The 19,104-nt window shown below is 46.6% G+C and overlaps 1 protein-coding gene across 1 annotated transcript in view; it reads left to right on the top strand.

Annotated features, from left to right (window-relative positions):
* Positions 1-1,783: 1,783 nt before the first annotated feature.
* LOC142590478 (hemicentin-1-like) overlaps positions 1,784-19,104 on the top strand; it is a 113,223-nt gene continuing 95,902 nt past the window's right edge. The window contains exon 1 of the mRNA XM_075702664.1: positions 1,784-2,153. Within this exon, the coding sequence (XP_075558779.1) occupies positions 1,784-2,153 (370 nt within the window). The remainder of the gene's footprint in view (positions 2,154-19,104) is intronic.

The following is a 19,104-nucleotide window of genomic DNA, read 5'->3' as shown; positions in this document are numbered from 1 at the left end:
GTTGAAATATAGCCAAAAATAAAAGCAATGCGACCAAGAAGGTGGAGTCGCCGAAGTTGACTGAGTGTCGCCTAGTAAGCCTTCCGCACGGGGCCCATCCCATAAATTTCATGTTGGGCACATGACTGAACTGTGGTATACGTTACCAAAAAAAAGAGACAAGAAAAGAAAACACAAAACGCGTAGGAAAATGGGGTGTCTCCGAGATTCAGAATTACACCGTGCTTGTGCGCGCGTGCTACACCATTCCCGGCGCAACGTTTTCGGCTATCGATTGCTTTCTCTTGTGGACAAATAGTGCCGGAGTAGAGCAAGGCACACAGCGAGCGTAATAGCGCTTACATGATTAATCCACGCAGAAGCCATTTTACACAATGAGGAAGCCACCGTTGGAACTTTCTGCGTTGAACAGCTGACTTCAGAAAAAAATTCCTTCGAAAGAAAGGAGGAACAGATTTTGTTGATAGAATCAGTCGCGGCGAAAACAAGAAAAGAAAGAAAGACACCTCCGCTGTTCGAGAAGAAAAAAATGAGAATGGAAAGGTGAGCCACATGGCTTGATCTAAATGGAACATTTGGGAAAATAGAATGCTTTGAGTGTGTCGATAAGGCTCGCCTGGAGGCGAATATCGTTGTGAAAAGTCGAGAGCCTTCCAGAATGAAAACAGGCGATTGTGCTCCTGTTGAAGAGCAGCAAAGAAGTACATATGACATAAAAGCACCAAGCACTATCACGTCTTAAAGGTCGGGCTGAAGACTTTTACGCTGCCATCAGAAGGCCTAGAAACGACCTCTCCGTGCGGCAGTATGGAGCCAATGCGCCTTCAATGGTAGCTGTGATATTGTGACATATTTATGTTCACGTATTCTTTCTAGGTGGTACTATTCAACTCGCTTGCTCTTCAATGAAACCTTAGCTTCTACAAAAGCTCCTTGAGTGTCTTGTGTCAGTAGAAGCATGATTTCGTGTGTGCGGGTCAATATTGCTTCCTTCGGTTTTTACGTAAACCTAAAGCCAGCAGCTCACGAGTCAAATGCGCACCTTTAATTCGTCACATACTGATCGGTAAATGCTTACCAATAGCAACTTAACCTACTGTAAGCTGCATACTTGTCAGCTACGCAAAAGCGAAAACACAGAATGAGTGTTTTACGCGACCTATTCTCAAGTCAAGCGCGAATGTCTGTCACCTGACACTAACTGAGAGAGGTGGTGTGTTTCTGACCTGGTCATCAACAAGCGAATATTAAATTGACCAAACTGGTTGCCTGATAGGTTTCTGGGCTCTGCAATGCCTACTGGGAGCTAAGCTGCAGGTGCTGCGGCCTCTCACATTAGCTTTCATTTTTTCAGCACCAAAAAATTAGAAATAGGCCTCAGAAAATCCAATCCCTACACCATTTCTTTAGTCCGCGCCTCTTTGGCCCCTGCTGAGATTCCGAGTATTTCAAACACGGAGAAATATGTGAGTTCCGCTTCCTAATTCTTTTCGCCTTGCGCATAGCTGTAGGTATTGAAAATTTTGAATATCTCATTACGAAAATCTTACTTTCGTAGTGAATAAGAGGAATCCAATAGTAGGCCATACTCTTCCGCGTTTTCTGGTGAGTCAAGCTCTCCAGTGCTATTGCCGGGAAACGCCGCTCGTGCTCAGCGTCCGTGCAATGCTCTAACGGTCGGTATCAAACGCCGGTGACCAATAAACGCCTTCACAAGTGTTGGAGGTTGCTTCGGCTTATAACATCAACCCTGAAACTTTGATCCTGTACCCTACGCTCAACCATGCCTGAAGACGCATCCCAGCAAACGTCTCCTACTCCATCCCGGCAAGCGCCTCCTCAGTCGATCCTGTGCTTTGGTGTGCCTCGCCACAGGGACCCTGTCATTTTCAGCGGCGCGGACAGCAGCGACGTAGAGGACTGGCTGACGACATATGAAAGGGTAAGCGCCCACAACAAATGGGACGATCCCGCCAAACTGAGGAACCTGCTGTTCTATCTCACGGTTGTCGCCAGTCTCTGGTACAACAACCATGAGACCGACTTTCCGACGTGGTCCTCGTTGAAGACCTATTTAGTGGCTGTGTTTAGTCGCCCTGCTGTGAGCAAGCTGCGAGAAGAATCGTGTTTGCGAAGAAATGAACAGCAGCCAGGTAAATCATTTACCACCTACACTGAAGATGTACTGGACTTGTGTAAGAAAGTCAGTACGATGATGTCGGAGTCCGACGAAATCAGAAATGTCTTAAGAGGGACAGAGGATGATGCTTTCAACATGCTATTTGCCAAGAATACCCAGTCTGCGACAGATATCATCGCTCTATGCCAAAGCTACGAGGTACGCAGGCAGCGCTCGTTGACACGTCGCCATACAGCGAGTGACAACCTCATTCCTGGTTTGGCTACCGTTCTCACCAGTCAGCGTTGCTTGCTGAAATGAAAGCGTTCGTTCGGGAGGCAGGGGCACGCCAGCTCTCCTTGATATCCTTCGCTCAGCCGCCGCATCTCTTACAGCCGGCATCAAATTTTATGCCTTCCCTTCGTCCCGCGATCGAGCGGGAAATCGCTGAGGTGTTGTCAGACCAGAGCCAACACCTTCTTGCGGCTGCACCACTAAGCTACGCTGAGGTCGTTTCGTTGCGCCGCCCCAACACGTCCCGGTGGCTGCACCACTCAGCTACACTGAAGTCGTCGGAAGGACCCAACCACTCTCTTCAAGTATGCCTCTCAGTTCTGCCGACTTCGTGCGTAGGCAACACCACCTAGACGAGAAAAGGCCTGAGCGCTCGCCGAGTGACGTCACGGAGAAGAGGCCGGCAGCGTGCTCGGGAATACGGGTTGAATGAAGGGATCGCGCCCTTATGAGCAACGTTAACCAGAGCGCAGTTATTGTTTTAGGCATAGTTGAGCAGATGGCCCGCAGAGAACAGAGGTTCTTCCAAGATTATTTTATTTATGCAAAACTATTTACGCGCCGCATTATTAAAAAACCCGTCCGTAAAAGATGAAATGGTTCAACTTTAGGACTGAGAACGAATTTCGGGTAAATGATGACTGGGAGCACGGCTTATATTAAAAAGTCACAGTTCTGCCCTCTTCTTCAGAGTAGCTCCTTTGCCTTGATTTATCATCGGCGTCAAAAAGTTTCCCGTTCATGCGACCACAACAGTCCTTCAACAAAAATGTTAGCACTGCAGCATAACACATATATCATGACAATTTCACTGGTGTGCCCTTCTTCACATTCGGGACACATGTATTTATTCCAGTCTAGATTAGGCTCTAAACTTATAATTTCGCTTTCGAGGCATTATTACATACAGTAGCTCAGTCCACATACTTATAACACCTCAAATAAGTCTAGCAATGTAGATACAAAACATTCGTGCAACTACTTACAAATAAACAGCTGCCTTATTCCGCAGGATTCCAGCTTTTCTCTTTTTTTGCCTTAGCAGTAGCATACAATATTCTGTCATTGATCTTGCGGAAACATAAACGCATAATTTTTCCGCCCCGATTTGTAATTGCTCCAGCAATTGGGCACGCAACGCTTATTAGGATTTTTCTGGCATGAACGTAATCCACATTCCTTGGCAATGAAGGCTTGCCGGGCACACAACCACAATCGCAGCACAAGCGCAGAGACTACATGCATGGTTCACGTCCAGAAAAAACGTGCGATCGGAAGCATGTCCCTACAGCCCAGGACTTTTCTGACCCCGAAGCTATCCAAGGAGTGGCAGGGTTCCCGGAACTAATAGAATTGTTATTGCCGTCGTCGCCCACTCGGTCTTCCGCGCCTCATCTTCAACACAGGTGCGCCGCTCGTAGCGTCGTAGCACGCTGCACGGAGCTTCTATGTGGGCCTCTTTTGCAGCACGTAGCTCAAGGGGAGAAGGTACAGCCAGAAGGCCTTAAGTTCTCTAGAGAGTGTTGGCCTAGGCCCCGACTGCCGCCCACCGTGCAGACATGTCCGCGGCCACCCCATACAACGCCTCCTGTGACATGTATGGGCCCTGCCCCGGCGAGCCGGTGGCGTCCTCCCGACAACCGGCCAGTATGATTTGCATGCAGCTACGCCAGTCACATCGCACATTTTTGTAATCGCGTGCAGCCGCCTAGCATTGTATACCACCCGTGACAAGCCAGCCCAAACGTCCATATTACGACCCCCCGTCGGCTACGTCACCGACATTGCGCCAGACGACAACTACCCGCCGTTCACCTTATCAACGCCGTCGCTCAATGTCGCCGATGCGACATCGCCCCGTAAACCGGGACACGGAAAACTAATCGTCGCACTCCAAGAGGCAAGGGCTGCCACACCACCGAAATCTGGAAGTCCTCACCGCAGTCCCTTGAACGTAATCGAAGTGTTTGTTGACGGTGTTCGCGCATATGCACTCGTGGACACTGGAACCGTCGTATGTGTTATGAACGCTAAGCTTTGCCGCTTACTTCGGAAAGTCACGACGCCCCTTGCTGGACTATCCTTCCGCACAGCCAGTGCTCAGCATATTCACCCCTTGACAGCTTACACTACACGTGTTGTCATAGTCGGCGTTCTATACGTCATAGAATTCCTCATCCTTTCCTTGTGCTTTCATGAAGTTATCCTTATCTGGAATTTTCTGTCGTGCCACAACGCCATTATTTATTGCGCACGGGCCGAAATAGGATTCTCGCCGCTGTTAGATTTGCCGTTCACCGACAATTATTTGCTTTCGAGTCCTCCGAACGCCTCAACGGCCCTGTCCATGTCCTGCAGCGGAATGTCAGACGCTGTTGCACTACTGTCTCCATCTGACCGGTTTCTCACTCGGAAAAGTCTGCTGCTGCCTTTTGCGACAGTGGACATCACACAGGGAAATCACCATTATCGTTTGCAACCCGTTTCGATACCCTATGTTGCTGCTCCGAGAGGAATGCCTTGGCAAAGTAGAAGCGATCGAAGACGTGCAAGTTATGAACGTGCCCAATGACAATCGCTGTGCGAGTTCCAGCTCGCTCCGTGCTGCTTCTACGTGTGACCTATCGCCCGGTGATGTGTTCGGTTCTTCTATTGCCAATGCCCTTACACCGGTCCAGCGGTCTCAGCTTTTGTGCCTTCTAGAATGCTTCCCTTCTTCTTTCGATATAGGGTAATCTTCCCTAGGCCGGACGCCAACTGCTACAGATCGCATCGATACTGAGGCGCAACGGCCATTGCGGTAACATCCGTATCATGTATCTCCTGCAGAACGTAATCAATGTAATCAATGTGTAATCAATGAACAAGTCGACAAATGCTTCGCTGCTAGGTGATAGGACCTTCCAACAGCCCAAGCGCATCCCCTGTCGTCCTGATTACGAAGAAAGGTGCATCGGTGCGGTTTTGTGTGTACTACCGCTGCCTGAACAAGATCGCCTCGCAAGGACGTCTCCCCTCTCCCGCGCATAGACTGACAGTCTACTAGGCGCAGAATTCTTTTCGTCTCTAGATTTGCGCTCAGGGCATTGGCAAGTGCCTATGGCAGACCTCGATTGACTGAAGACTGCTTTTACAGAAAGAGAGAGAGAGAGACTCTTTATTAGAAAAACAAAGAATTTCGCTGGCACGTATACAACCGCTGGTATGCCACTTTTTATAGGGAAGGGGGATGGGATTAAAATATTCCAGAGGAGAGTGGGAAAGAAAGAGAATAAAAATAAATATGAAATGCCCGAGTGGTACTGATACTAATATTTACAGGTGACATGGCGAGTACATTTAGGCTTTTGTATATGAAATGTTCAATCTTTGAAGGTTTCATATTAGATCAATTTCCGACAGGTATTTGAACAATAAATCCAAAACCCGCCGCTGTTCTGAAGGGCCGGGCATTGGACCTAAGATGCTGGGTAATGTTAACGGATCGTGGCAAATCATGTCCATTTGTTGCTCAAAAAATTGTTTCGCGTTGCGGTACGCGGGGCATTCTAGTTATATGCGCTCCATTGTCTCTAAGTTGCCACAGTCATCACAGTAGGTGTTAGTGGTAAGCCCTATGGGGTACAGATCATTGTTCGCGTATGCCACGTTTAGTCGAAGACGATGGTACAATGTCTCTAAGTGTCGAGGAAGTGGTCGTGAAATTTTCGGTCTCATTTCTGGGTCAGTATAACGCAGGAAGTTATCTTGGTGAAGCGGCAGATTCCAGATGCGGTCTTTTTCTTGATAGGCATATTTTTTGCCAAGCGTCAGCTTTTGTAAAAAATTTTCTTTCGAAATTGCAGTATTCGAATCCATTTCAGGCAGCCTTCATCCGCTTTTTCATTTCCCGAAATACCGGCATGGCCAAGTATCCACTGGAACTTAATGCAATGCCCAGCAATCTCAGCCTTGTGCTGAAGGTAAGCAATGCCAAATGCTTCGGGTTGGTTATTACAATGCTTGTGCCTGTTCCACGTACTTTGTAGAAGTGCTTTTGAATTGAATTTAATGTAGTGCCTTTTGGACTTTGTAATGGACCGCCACGTTTGAGCGCAAGATAGACACAGTTCTGCGCGGCTTGAAGTGGCACACGTGCTTGTGCTATCTTTACGACGTTGTGGTTTTTGCTGCTGACTTCACCAGACACTTTCAACGGCTCAAGTCTGTTTTAGCGTGTTTAACAAACGCAGGGCTACATAAACCTCAAATTGTGCCGATTTGCTGCTCGGCAGCCTGACAATTCTAGGTAACGCCGTATCCAAGGACGGAATTCTCCCCGATCCCGCCACAATTCGGGCCGTCGGCGAATTCCCTCAGGCAACGTCCGTCAAAGAACTGCGTAGTCTCATCAGTCTGTGTTCCTACGTCGGACGCTTTATTCGCAATTTCGCCGCCATTATATCGTCGCTGACGAAGCTACTTAGAAGCAACGGGCTTCACACTCTTCTATAACGCAACTCCGGGCGCTATAACGTAAAGCTATTCCAAACTTTTCTATTCTAATTCTGCAATCAGCCCTCCGCGATTGGTCAAAAATTTTTTCGATCACCCCCATTTCGCCTGTCTGTCACGCGAGGTCACGAAAACTGCGATAGCTCCCCATCTGATATGACGTGTAAACACTGATTATGAATGATTGGAACGAAAAAAAACAATAGTTATTTCTGATTCGACGCCTTTTCGCCATTAGACCTCGGCTATTGGTCAAAAGTTTTAGGGCGGCACCCACTTCACCTGCCTATCATGCGACGTCAGAAAACCATAAAACTCACCACGTCAAAGTGACGTGTACGCGTTAAAGATGAATTAATATTCCGAACGAAACTGAACTTTTTTTCTGAATAGACGCAGGCTGCCCCGTTCCGAAACAAATAAAATATGGCTGCCGCCGATCGCTCGGGCACTGGCTACTCGCACCTGCCAGAGAGCATGGGTGTATTTGTTTACCATAAAACTTTTTTGCCTGGCCGTGTAATGTTTTCGAGCAATTTTATTTTTTAATTGGAACGTTTACGACTTCGCTCTGCCACTCTTCTTTGCTTAGCTTCCGTTTTAGCCGCATTCTTAACCTTACGTTACATGCCGCCTTGATTTTCGACGAACCACTCCAAGCTAAGTACGAGAAAACGGACGAATCGCAGAAGCCGGCGCCACCCTCTTCATCGGGTTACTGAGTTTCAGTGCACTGACTCGGCCCCATCGAATCCCTCTCCACTTGAGCCTGCTCCTCGCCTCTGGTCAGCCAATTAGATAAGACAAGTAGCTCAGAGTAGGCAATGTAATTCGTTTTTAAAGCGAACAAAAGTGACCTCCTATAAATGAGGAGAGCGTTTGATTAGTCTCTTCAGACAACCAAGCGGGTCGCCCCCGTATGCTTGTATCGGCGGTTACGCAAATTTGACGTCAGGAGATTGTAATAAAAACATATTGGAATAGTTTTACGTTATAGGACCCTCCATCTTTACTTACAGCGTGAATAAACCAACAAGAACAATGAAGAAAGCCGCAACACGAGCCCGGTTGCACATGACTGAATGAGTGAGTGAGTGAATAAACTTTATTGTATGTCCGGCGAGGACGCGAACTCATCGCGCACCCGGCTGGTCCCACGTCGGGACCGGCAGGTCTAGCCCACCGGCCCGGTCGCGGGCACGCCGGACGGCCAGGATTTGCTTTTCTAGAGCGGGGCTACGCAAAAGCGAGTCCCACTCCTCCTTGATGAACTTGGGGTATGTCGACCCGCACTCCCAGAGCATGTGAGGTAGAGTGGAGGTCTGGCCGCAGGACGGGCAGGCGTCGTCGCGATACACGTCGTGGTAAGCCTCGTGGAGAGCGGACAGACACGGATATGTACTGGTCTGTAGGAGCCTAAGCGAAACGGCTTGCGCCCTATTCAACTTGGGGTGAGGGGGTGGAAAGACCCTTCTGGACATGTAGAAATATTTAATAATCTCGTTGTGAGTAGCGGGAGCGTCCCTGTGGCCGTAGGGAGGAGGGGAGTCAGTGCTCCTTATAGAGGAAGCGCGGTCGGTGAGGTCACGCGCAGCCTCGTGGGCAGACTCATTGAGGTTCGGGGGAGTACCCTCGACTGATCCTACGTGAGCGGGAAACCGGTGAATTGAATGGTTTTAAATAGGAAAACTCACGCATGCGTACACCCTCGCAGCAGCCATTACCGTAAACCAAAGCGCGAAATACAACAGAAGACCGCTATACAAAAGATAGCGAGGTTTAATGGTTACATAGGTCCAGAAATGCTTTTTTATTTGCTGTGTATGAAATAAATGTGTAGCAAGTTACGCCTTACTGACGCACCTGTCACCACATTTACTGATCAAATATGCCTCTGACATGAAGCGGGCTTTTTCATGTTTATTTCTCCAGATTACGCGTGCGCAAACAAATGTGGGCGGGAAACCACAACCTGCGCAATGGTTGCGAAATGTGGCAGACTTGCGGAAGAATGTTCCTGCAATCTTCTGTTTGTGCACCTGCCCGTTTGGCCGATGTAACAAGATGCGCGTGACAGGGGAATTTCGTATACGTCGTTGTCGCGGCACGGCACGAAAGTGGACCTATTCTGACATTTGTAGGCGTGATTACACAGCCTGGCACACACTGGCTAATTTCTTTGGGCAAGAAAAAATCAAGTCTAACTCCATATCGGTTCACCATTTTTTTTGAGGCCTTGTGCGAGCACATGGACACAAGGAAGAGAGAGAGTAAAACATCTTTATTAATAATATTTGAATGGCGAGAGCAGTGTGGGAGGAACCCTCAGTCCAGGGTCCCTAAGATGATTCCGGCGATGTTTCGAGCCCGTTGTATCACAGCTCGGAGGACCTCGGGTGGTCCGTCGCGGAGGGTATCGTCCCACAGCTATTTGTTGCGTAGGGGGTAAAGGAAAGTTGGCAAGGGAGGAAAGAGGTTTGCAGTGCACTCAATCGTGACGTGGAAGATGAAATGCCTTTGCGATCACTATATTCATTTCGATCATTTGCTCTTTTTCACTTGCTCTAAAGATGCATTTCTACCGACTCGCCCAGCTAGCTGCCGTACTTCAGTTCATTCCTTATACATCGGGCCTTTCTACATGTGTTAACTTTCCTGCGTATAACCCGGTTTTCCTGGCAATCGCTCATAGCCGTTAGCATTTGCCAAGCGAGAGTTGTTTCTTGGCATTTGAGGACAGGCACCTGCACCCCAAGTGTACGCGGGCTGTACGGTCTCTTGGAACTTTCACCAGGCCATACCTAAAGAGTACCTATTCTGTCGTCGAAGTGGTGGCGTTTGGTGAAATTCCACAAGGACCCCCTTGGTGTAGCCTGTGGCTCGTAAGTCACAATACCAAGCACAAAAAGGAACGACCTTTCCAGGCAGTGATGCAATGTTGCTGACCAGGCAACGGAAAGCCTGTGGTCCTCCATTCGAGCGCAAGTATCGAGTAAAAAGAAGCCGTTTGAAAGTGAAGTCAAGGATTTAGTTCTTGGAGCCCAGTCATTACCGGAAGAATGTCAGAAAATGTTTCACTACGTGCCGAACTTTTGTTTTTCACCTGTGTTGTCCCCAATTGAGAAACTGTGCGCGCCTAGATCCATCTTGGATTGCGTTCCCTTGAGCGGTCCAGATGCATCGGAAGGGTGCTGATATCATTGAAAGAACTATAGGTAGGCTACGCTTGCTTGGGAATTCACGTTCTGTTGTAGATTACCTTGTTTCTTAAGAGGTTCGTGTTCTAGTGTCGGACAAAGAAGGGTGCTTTGTAGTGTTGCCCCCCAAAAATTTCTTTCAGATAAAGGACGAAGGCAGTTAACAAAAATTTTCAAAATTCTCGTAATAGACGTGCGGTTTATTTGCGAAGGCTGTGAGCTTATTGCAGGATTTAGTTCTTGATAATTTGCTGTCAAGAGTAAAAGTGGCTGAGGAACACCAGCTTCAACTCTTCTTTAGCGCGAAAACCCATAAACCTAATATTACATTCCGGACCATCGCATCTGAAAACATTTCGTGACAGTTCTTGGTGTCTACGTACTTGCAGAAACATTTTGTCAAATCTGTGGTTTGATGATCCTTACGAATTCTGAATGGATCATTGTGTTCCTGAGAGACGATAATCCTGGAAATAGGAAGGATGTTAGGATATATATTGAGGATAGCGCGTAAAGAATTTAAAAAAAAACATAAAAGCCTGTATTTGTGATTTGAATGATGAGAGAAGATTCATTGATCAATGTGTAATTAGTGTGGAATAATTCCTTGAATTACTTTCAATGTACTTCAATTCTACAGTGATGTGGTGGGATAATGTCTTGTATAAGCAAAAATCTGTCGCTTGCATAGTAACATATTAAGCTTTGTGGAAAGAAAAATTCAAAAGAAGCTTTCGGGTTGGCTACGAAAATCTTCCGTTTTGGGGTCCATTATTTAGTCATGGTGCTAATTTTGATTTTAGTCAGGTGGATGGTAATATATTGAAGATTTTTCGCGAGAATGGAATGGTGCTGAACTTGGCGCGGGTTTATATTTTGCTGAATATGTGTGCAGTGAAGCGGAATTGCGGGCATCTGGTCATCCAACCCTTTGATTCAAAACGATTTCATGAGGATGTCGTTTTTTTACACGAGTAATACGAAGAAACTACGAACTCTTTGGCTTCTTTTCCATATCTACGATGAGGCAATTTCGAGTGGTCTAACGGTTGGAGAGAAAACATAAAAGTACCTGTCAGCGTTTATTATTGTTCTTTCGCACTCGGTGCTCTTAGCCGCATATATAGCGTTATCAGATGAGGGAGAGGAAAAGAAGCTAGGAAAAGCAGGGAGGCCAACCAGACACAGGTTCAGTTTGCTACCCAACACAGGGGAAGGTGTTTGAAAGATGAAAAGATAGAAAGAAGAGAGACGGAATAAGGTACTCAGTGCGAACACGTGCAGTTGTCCATCACTTCACTCCTACAATCGGTGACTGAGGCTAGCCCATTTCATGAGCTGTAGCAATGCCCACGTTGGTTTGTAAACCTGCGACGCGTGGGGCCAAGAATCGTTGTCTCAGAAAATTGTCTGCTGTGTAATCGGTTTAACACATTTCGAAGAACGTCGCGTTCGATGGCATAAAGATAACAAAAACACAACACGTGTTCGATAGCCTCTTCACAGCTGCAAGAGTAATAGAAGTCATCGCCGAACTCTTTAGACAAAGGTGATTATGATCATTCCACTAAAACCGTGAGCCTGAGCGAATTCCGCACTAGCCTCCAGCGACCGCGTTTCTTGCCCTCCATAGTTCATGTTTCTTTTATTATTTTTCTTGCACGGTTTTTGTTTTTAGCTTTTTAAAGTGCAGAAACCTGGTCAGTTCACTTAGCCTCATTTTTCAAGAAGATAATTGAGGAAAGATAGAGCCTCTTCTGATCTCGCTGGCGAGTGTGAAAACGTTTGCAGTACATACACTCTGCGGTATGGTTGGGCCGTGTCGAAGACACGTGTGTCTGAGATATAACATTGAGCTACTCGTATTCGAACGACAAGAATAAGGGGGATTGATGCATTCGATCTGTTGCTAGTTGCAACTAGATTAAGCCAAGAAACGCATAGGGGAAATTAACTTTTCTTTCGAAATTCAAAGGTAAAAATGATAAAGGGAAATCAAAGTGGACGGAAAAAAAAATAACTTGCCTCAGATGCGTGGCCGAGTCCATATATTTCGCGAGTATAACTTGAAGCAGCGCGATGACTATGAGGATAGGAACGTAAAACAAACAACGGAACTAGCACTGAACTGGCAACTGAAAAACTGAAGGAACAGCCACCTTTATACGATGTCAAAACAGCCAACAAGAACCAAAACGTTGAAGGGCAAGCGTATTGCCTACAAGTACTGTTGTTTTTGTGGAAAATTTATCTTAAGTTTTGTTAGACTGAGAGACGCTGTGCTGACACATTTATCTTCCGCTTTAGCAGTGCAGTAAGCGCCCGTAATTTCTTCCTTTTCTTGCTTGTTGCGCGCTTCAGAAACCTAGTGTCACTGAACATTGGAGTACATGCGCATTTGTTGCAGTGCGCAGCTAAATAGCTACCGTGCCTCTATTTTACATCGTTTTTATGCTGCGTAGCTCTATCATTAAAGCAGTGCCCGGTTTGCCCGATGTGCACTCTTCCGCAACTTAACGGTATCTCGTAAAGGACGTCAGAGGTGCACTCGGGGAATTTTGTTTCGGGATTTGCAGTGCACTGTTGGCGTTTCTGATTTTAGATCGCATGGCACATCTTCCTATGTTTGCAGGGAGTGGGAAGCACAAGCTTGACTTGTTGCTTGTTGGAAACTTTCTATGGATTATGGGATAATACTTCACGTAATACCATACGGTCACAGGTTATCCCATAATCTAGAGAAAGTGGCCAACAGGCACAACATCAACCGAATATTTCCCGTTCTCTGCAAACTTCGGAAGCTGTGCAATGCAATCAAAAATAGGAAACGCCAGCAATGCACAACGAATCGCGAAACGAAATTCACCAAGGGAATCAATGACGTCGTTTATGAGATGCCGTTAATTTGCGGAAGAGTGCACATCGGACAAACCCGGCAATGTTTTCACGATACAGTAAGGCAGCATAAAAACAATGTAAAAAAGAGGCACAGTAGCCATTTTGCTGCACACTGCAGCAAATGCGCATGTACTCCATTGTTCAGAGACACTAGGTTTCTGAAGAGCGCACAAAGCAAAAAAAAAAAAAACGAAGAGAAATTGTAGGCGCTTATTGAATTGATAAAGCAGAAGATAAATTGGTCAGCGCAGCGTCTCTCAGTCTAACAAAACTTCATTTCTTTTCTGGATAAACACCTGTACTTGCGGGCAGTACGAATGTTCTTCAAACTTTCGGTTCTTTTTTACGTTTGACATGTTATAAAGCTGGCTACTCCTTCAATAAATTTTTCGGTTGGCGGTTCAGATCGTGTCCTGTTGCGTTTGTTTTCGGTTCCTGTACTCGTCTTTATCGCGCTGCTTCAAGTTATACTCAAGATGGAGCAACTCGCTCAAACCTCGTTGTATATATATATTTCTCTTTACGCGTGTGAAGCTCTACCAAATGAATTACCGCAGCGATCATTCGCCCGTCCGCTTCCTTGGGAATTCGTGTACAAATTCTTAGACCTGGGAGCATTAGTCAGCGCTACCACTCACGGCCAAGGCGGCGGATATGGGCATTTTGTATGCCTATATCGATGCTCTCACCAAGACGTTCGAAACCTGTGGTTCAGATACAACAGTCAAAGTATCGTCTTGCTTCAGATACAAGATGCCCCTACCCAGGCACGTACCCAGAGGGGGGCGCGCTGGGGCCCGCCGTCCGCCCTCCCCCCGAAATTAAGCGGCATACCCCCTTTCCGTCCCCGCCACCACTTCTCACACACATTGCTAAAGCACCGACAAATCAATCTATTCGGCGGTCAACATTTAGGAGACTTTTACAGGAAAAGCTGTATATGTCTGACCTTCTGTTGTTTTTTCAGCGTCCGTCAACAGAATAAATCATCATGTGGGCCGATGAGTGCAGAAATGAGTGCAGAAAGAGTGCAAGCTCAATAGCACATACCCCTGTGGGCCGGGAAAACGCGCCCTTCGGCATCGTCAGGATGGGCCCACGTATGGGGAATGCTTAACGCCTGCTTCACCTTTGCCGTGGGTCGGCCCGGCATTACATTACCTTGGGGCCGACCCGCGGCGGAGGTGGAGCACTTCGCTTTTCGTTTGAGAGCTTTGACTGTCGTCAGCGTCCGCTGCCATTCAATCTTCACAGAGTGGAACGGTTGTCAATTTTTTTCATTCCTTTTGGATGGCGGTATATTAACGGCATCTCCTGGGGTATGAAGGCCAGTTTTCTCCTCAATTCAGTGCCCGCGCGATGAACTCGAGATGAATTCAGTTGTTACCATCTATTCAACGATTACGCGCATCGCTGTTGCTTGTTAGGTCAACCTTCTTTGTTTAGACTGATGCAGGGATCAGGAATGCGATTCGGTTCGTAGCCAGCCGGTCTGTATGCTCGTGCGACGAGTTACGGCCGGAGAAAACACCAGTTGCGTTTAACTTTTCCCTTTGCTATATTATTTCCTCGAGTGACTGCTCGCCGCGACGCTGGCAGATCCTCAGAGCCACATACCCGCAATATGAGTTAGATAAGGTGGAGAATAACATAACGCGAAACAGCGTCCATCATCAGAGCCTGCAATACCCGTTAACGCATAAGGAATATGACTGCCACCCGTTACCTCGTCTGACGTTTCCCTAATTGTACAGCACTTTTCATGCAAAATTGGTAACTGGAATCAAGAGCAGCAAGTAGTTGAGAAATTAAGCGATTTACTAAGGGAGAGAGCCAAGGCAGCAGCCAAGCAGAAAGGAAAAGCGAAAATTTAAAAAAAATCTGTTGTTTATGAAAATATTGAGGAATCGACTTCTTTTTATTTAAAAAGGAGGTAAAGAAAATGCCTCCGAAAGTGCAGAATAATTCCGTAATTTTTGAATGACGCTTCTACAGTTTTCAGACATGCCGTCTGATGTAGCCACGTCTCTGCTTTGCTAATCTGGGCGTTTTTCAAATCTGCCGCGGCGGGCGCAGTACGTCTAGAGCCGTAGCAGCGTCTTGCGCTCTACGCGGTTTTACGGGAATGATGACAGCTCATGGTTACACAACTTCCCAAATAACAACACGAGTCGGTTTAGGCACTTAAATTGGTAGAGCAGTAAACGAGGGATCCAGAAAAACTGATTGTTGCGCAAATATATATATATTCTTCTAGAATTCCTCTAGAGCTAATTCAAAAAACGCTACTAGAAATCTTCATTTTACATTTTCGCTTGTTTAGTTGTTGTTGTTGTTGTCGTCAGTGTTCTTCCGTTGCTTCTTTCAAGCTCGAATGCATTTGATGCAGTGCCTTGTTTGCCGAGTAAAGGAGAGGTGTATCTCATACGCGTACCTGTGAGATATGCACCCTATTTAAACTGTCTTTTGTGGGTCTACGCGTATTTATGGCGAATGGTGGGCATTATTCCCATTTGTACTAGTAAAGGGACCGCACCCCCCCCCCCCCGCCGCTCATTTGCATAGAAAGGTTACCTTAGGTTTCCCCCCCTCTCCTTTTCGCTCTGCCAATGTCGCAGTTATTTGCGCCATCGAGTGAAGCACCTGAGGGACGCTGTTGTAGTTATGCGCCGACCAGCTGGTGGTTGGGCCCCTATAGGACAATGCCTCCTATCGGTTATAAAGACAGCATGAAAAAATATTCTCTGATTACGCAGTATACCTAAGTCGGCCTGATGCATGTGCTGGACTGTTGCCGAATAGTAATGTAGTGCTCTATGTTGTGGCGCCGACATCAATTTTGACGCGTTATTAGAGGAAAATAGAGGAGAACGAGATCTGTACCGAGGCAATGAGTCAAAAATTAACGCCGCTTTTGGAAGTAATACTTTAGGCTTCAAGGACAACACACACCTACGAGGAAGTTTACGAACTAAAGCACTCATATTTCATAAATAGGACAGCTACAGATTCTCGATTCCATTGAATTGCACTTTCCTGAGCTGTGGATTAGAAAGAGTAGGTAAATAACAAGAAGAGGGAGAGAAGAAAGGATATGCCGTACTGCAGAGAAGACTGGCACCGCCGCTGAAATATACACAAGTAGAAAGAAAAAGACAGGAAGGAACGAAGCGTCGCTGCATGCGCCATAATACGCATGTTTCAGAAAAGAAAATGAATAAAGGCCAATAGAGAGTAGAAAGTTGGGCTAGTTGGTTGAAATGCATACTGAAAAAGGTTTGCGCGGAGACAGAAGGACAAGCCGAGAAAAATCAAGGACGAGCGCTCATCCTTTCTTCTTGGCTCGTCCTCACGTCTTCGCGCAAAGATTTTCAGTATGCAAATAGAGAAACCGCAAATGGGAAGCACAGGCGCCAATCATGGGGCTAGGTAGCCGACGAAAATATCGTCCCTGAATATAACGAACTGTCTCCCACAGTTTATTTTGTTGCTTTTAGCCAAAAAAACGTGACATGCACTCAGTTAACGGTACGTTTCAAAACGCCAAATGTTATGCGCACCTTGCGTTAAATCCAAGGAAGAAAGAAAAAAAATGGGGAGCGAGAGCGAGAACTGTGAACAGAATTAAAATGAAAAAAGAGAAAGTGTTGTGCAAGGAATAAACCCGCTTGAACGGCGATCACGGGGCTTGAAAGGAGTGGCTGCGTTCCTGTTTGTTTCTGTAATGGCTTATGTCGCCCAAAAAGTTCTTATTTCCTGGAGCGAATTCTGGCAGCCGATGCCTGGTGTAGCTACGCTTCTAAAAATATTTGTATTAGTTCCGCACGCTCATCCGTATCACTATTTTTCTTCTTGCGTTCTTTGATCCTCGGCTTGGTTGTTCCTACAAGTCGTGCGTCAGTTGCAAGCTAATGATTTTCAAACTCAGTTGAAGAGAGGAAACGCTTCCGCGTTCTTACCTGAAAACTAGACACGCGCTACCGCATCATGTATAGAGCATAAATGCGTGAAGTTCTCTCTTCTTGTTGCCTTCGTTTTCTCCCGAAGCCTGGTTCCGTATAATGAGCCGAAACGCCTCCAGCGAGGTGCATGGTTGCGTACTGCAAACTTCTCCGCATACGTGTTTCTTGGTGGCTCGAAATGTTCTCGTCAGAGGGCGTTTCTTATTTTTTTCTTCTTTTTTTCTTTTTTTGGTGTGCGTTGGAGCGAATACGTGGACAGAAACAATAGCTTACGGAATACGCGCGAGAAGAAAATATTCCACGATCACGGCATCCGGGATGGTAAGTCGTAATTTCACCTGCAGCCTTGCCTTAGCGATCGCTATATGTTTCATTAAGAGCTGAGCGTCGTTTGCAATTTAAAAACTTCTGTACAGTCACAAGCATCTCTTTAGCGTCAAGTACAGAAGGTTACGTTACGTGGAGGAGCCTAGCTGTTAGTGGCCTCTGCCAGTATGTAGGTATGTCGTGCGTTGAAGCTGCGCAGATACATATATTACCTGTGGGACTTTGTTAACGTGTCCCGCATTCATTTCTAAACTTTTCAAAGAAGCAGCTGAGACTTCCTTGTAGCAGCTTGGGCACCGAAGGCAGATGAGAAGGGGGCAACGGTCCGCTGTTCTGATGGCGCAAATTCACAGGACGTTGAAAGCTCATTGCAGCCACTCAATTGAAGCGACAGTATGGCGGCAACATTGTTTCTGATATCTTGCAGCTTACAATACGGACTAGATCCAACCTGCTATCTCCTAAGGGGAATGAAGCATCCCCCGCTGCGGTAGCTTAATGGCAATGGCGTCCCGCTGCTAAGCTCGAGGACGTGGGTGCCATCCTGGCCGCGTTTTGATGCGGCTGATATGCAAGAACGCTCACGTAACTAGGTTTACATCGACGGTAAAGAACCCCAGGTGGTCAAAATTAATCTAGAGTGCGCTAATACGGCTGGTCTAATAGTTATATGCGGGTGCTGGCACGTAAAACCGCAGAATTTTTTATATTCTTTACAGCGAAGCTGTTTACGGCGTTTTTCGTGTCCGTCAACAAATCTGTGTGAGCAAAAACTATAATCGTGAGCAATGGCTCGTACCACTGCTCGCTCGTTCGCCGTCATCTTCTACCCCAGCTGGCTCGCTGGTACTCATCATGCTAGGGTTCCCATACTGCCCCTCCCTCAGCGAAGACGCTGACGGCTCTGGCTCACTCCCAGTCGGTGCGGTGATTTCGGTCTCAAATTATTTGCTCAGTATATCGCGAAATGAGAAACGGATGTATATAATGAATGTATAACACGAATGAACACGGATGTATAAAGCTAAACATGTGTGAATACATTTCGTCGCAATGGATACCGATGAAGAAAATAATTGTGCTCGTACCTTTGTTCGAAATTCGGCGGCTCCTCTTTGTCGTGTGCTGCATAGCTTCGCTGGTCATCCATCCTCACAGAGGAATGGCGCATGATTTTTTTTTGTAAGGAACCCGGTACAAATTGTGAAGTCGTTTTGTGCTTCATTACAAAAATAACAATAAATAAATGAAGCGCAAAAAGCCCTCACAATTTGTATCGGTTTCATTACAGTGTGTAAGAAAGATTCGCCGCAGAATCGCTAACGAAGTCGCGTTTCTTATTTGTCATTTCCAAGCCGGAAAGTGAGTAACAGTATTGGGCACCTGTTTTCCAGGTTCTCACTGGGATTCCTTTCCAATCCGTTGCACTCATGAGACTTCGAGTGGCTCCTAAACATAAAAAAAAAATAATTTAAAAAGTCGGGCTAAATCCAGTGGAGCTTTACTAGTTCAGGTGCAACCCCATTGGGAAACCTCCAATGAGCTTTAAAAAGAATATGCCCTTGCCAGGGAAACTTTGCGCAGTAACTGGCCACTACCTTCCTTGATTCTATCGAAGTGAAGTTCAGCAAATCATGTCAGGCATAGTATGATAACGGATAGTCTACCAAAGCAATTGATTGTGGTGCCAAGGAAAGAGAAACGCAGCCTAGGATGGCAAAGTAGGGGTGAGATTGCGAAATTTGCAGGCATAGGACGTAGTCGGATGGCACAGTACGGGCGTAACTTGGGACTGCTGCAAGGAGTTTTCGTC

The sequence above is a fragment of the Dermacentor variabilis genome, chromosome 1, assembly GCF_050947875.1.
Source record: "Dermacentor variabilis isolate Ectoservices chromosome 1, ASM5094787v1, whole genome shotgun sequence".
Classification (NCBI taxonomy): domain Eukaryota; kingdom Metazoa; phylum Arthropoda; class Arachnida; order Ixodida; family Ixodidae; genus Dermacentor; species Dermacentor variabilis.
This window is presented reverse-complemented; position numbering and strand designations above follow the sequence as displayed.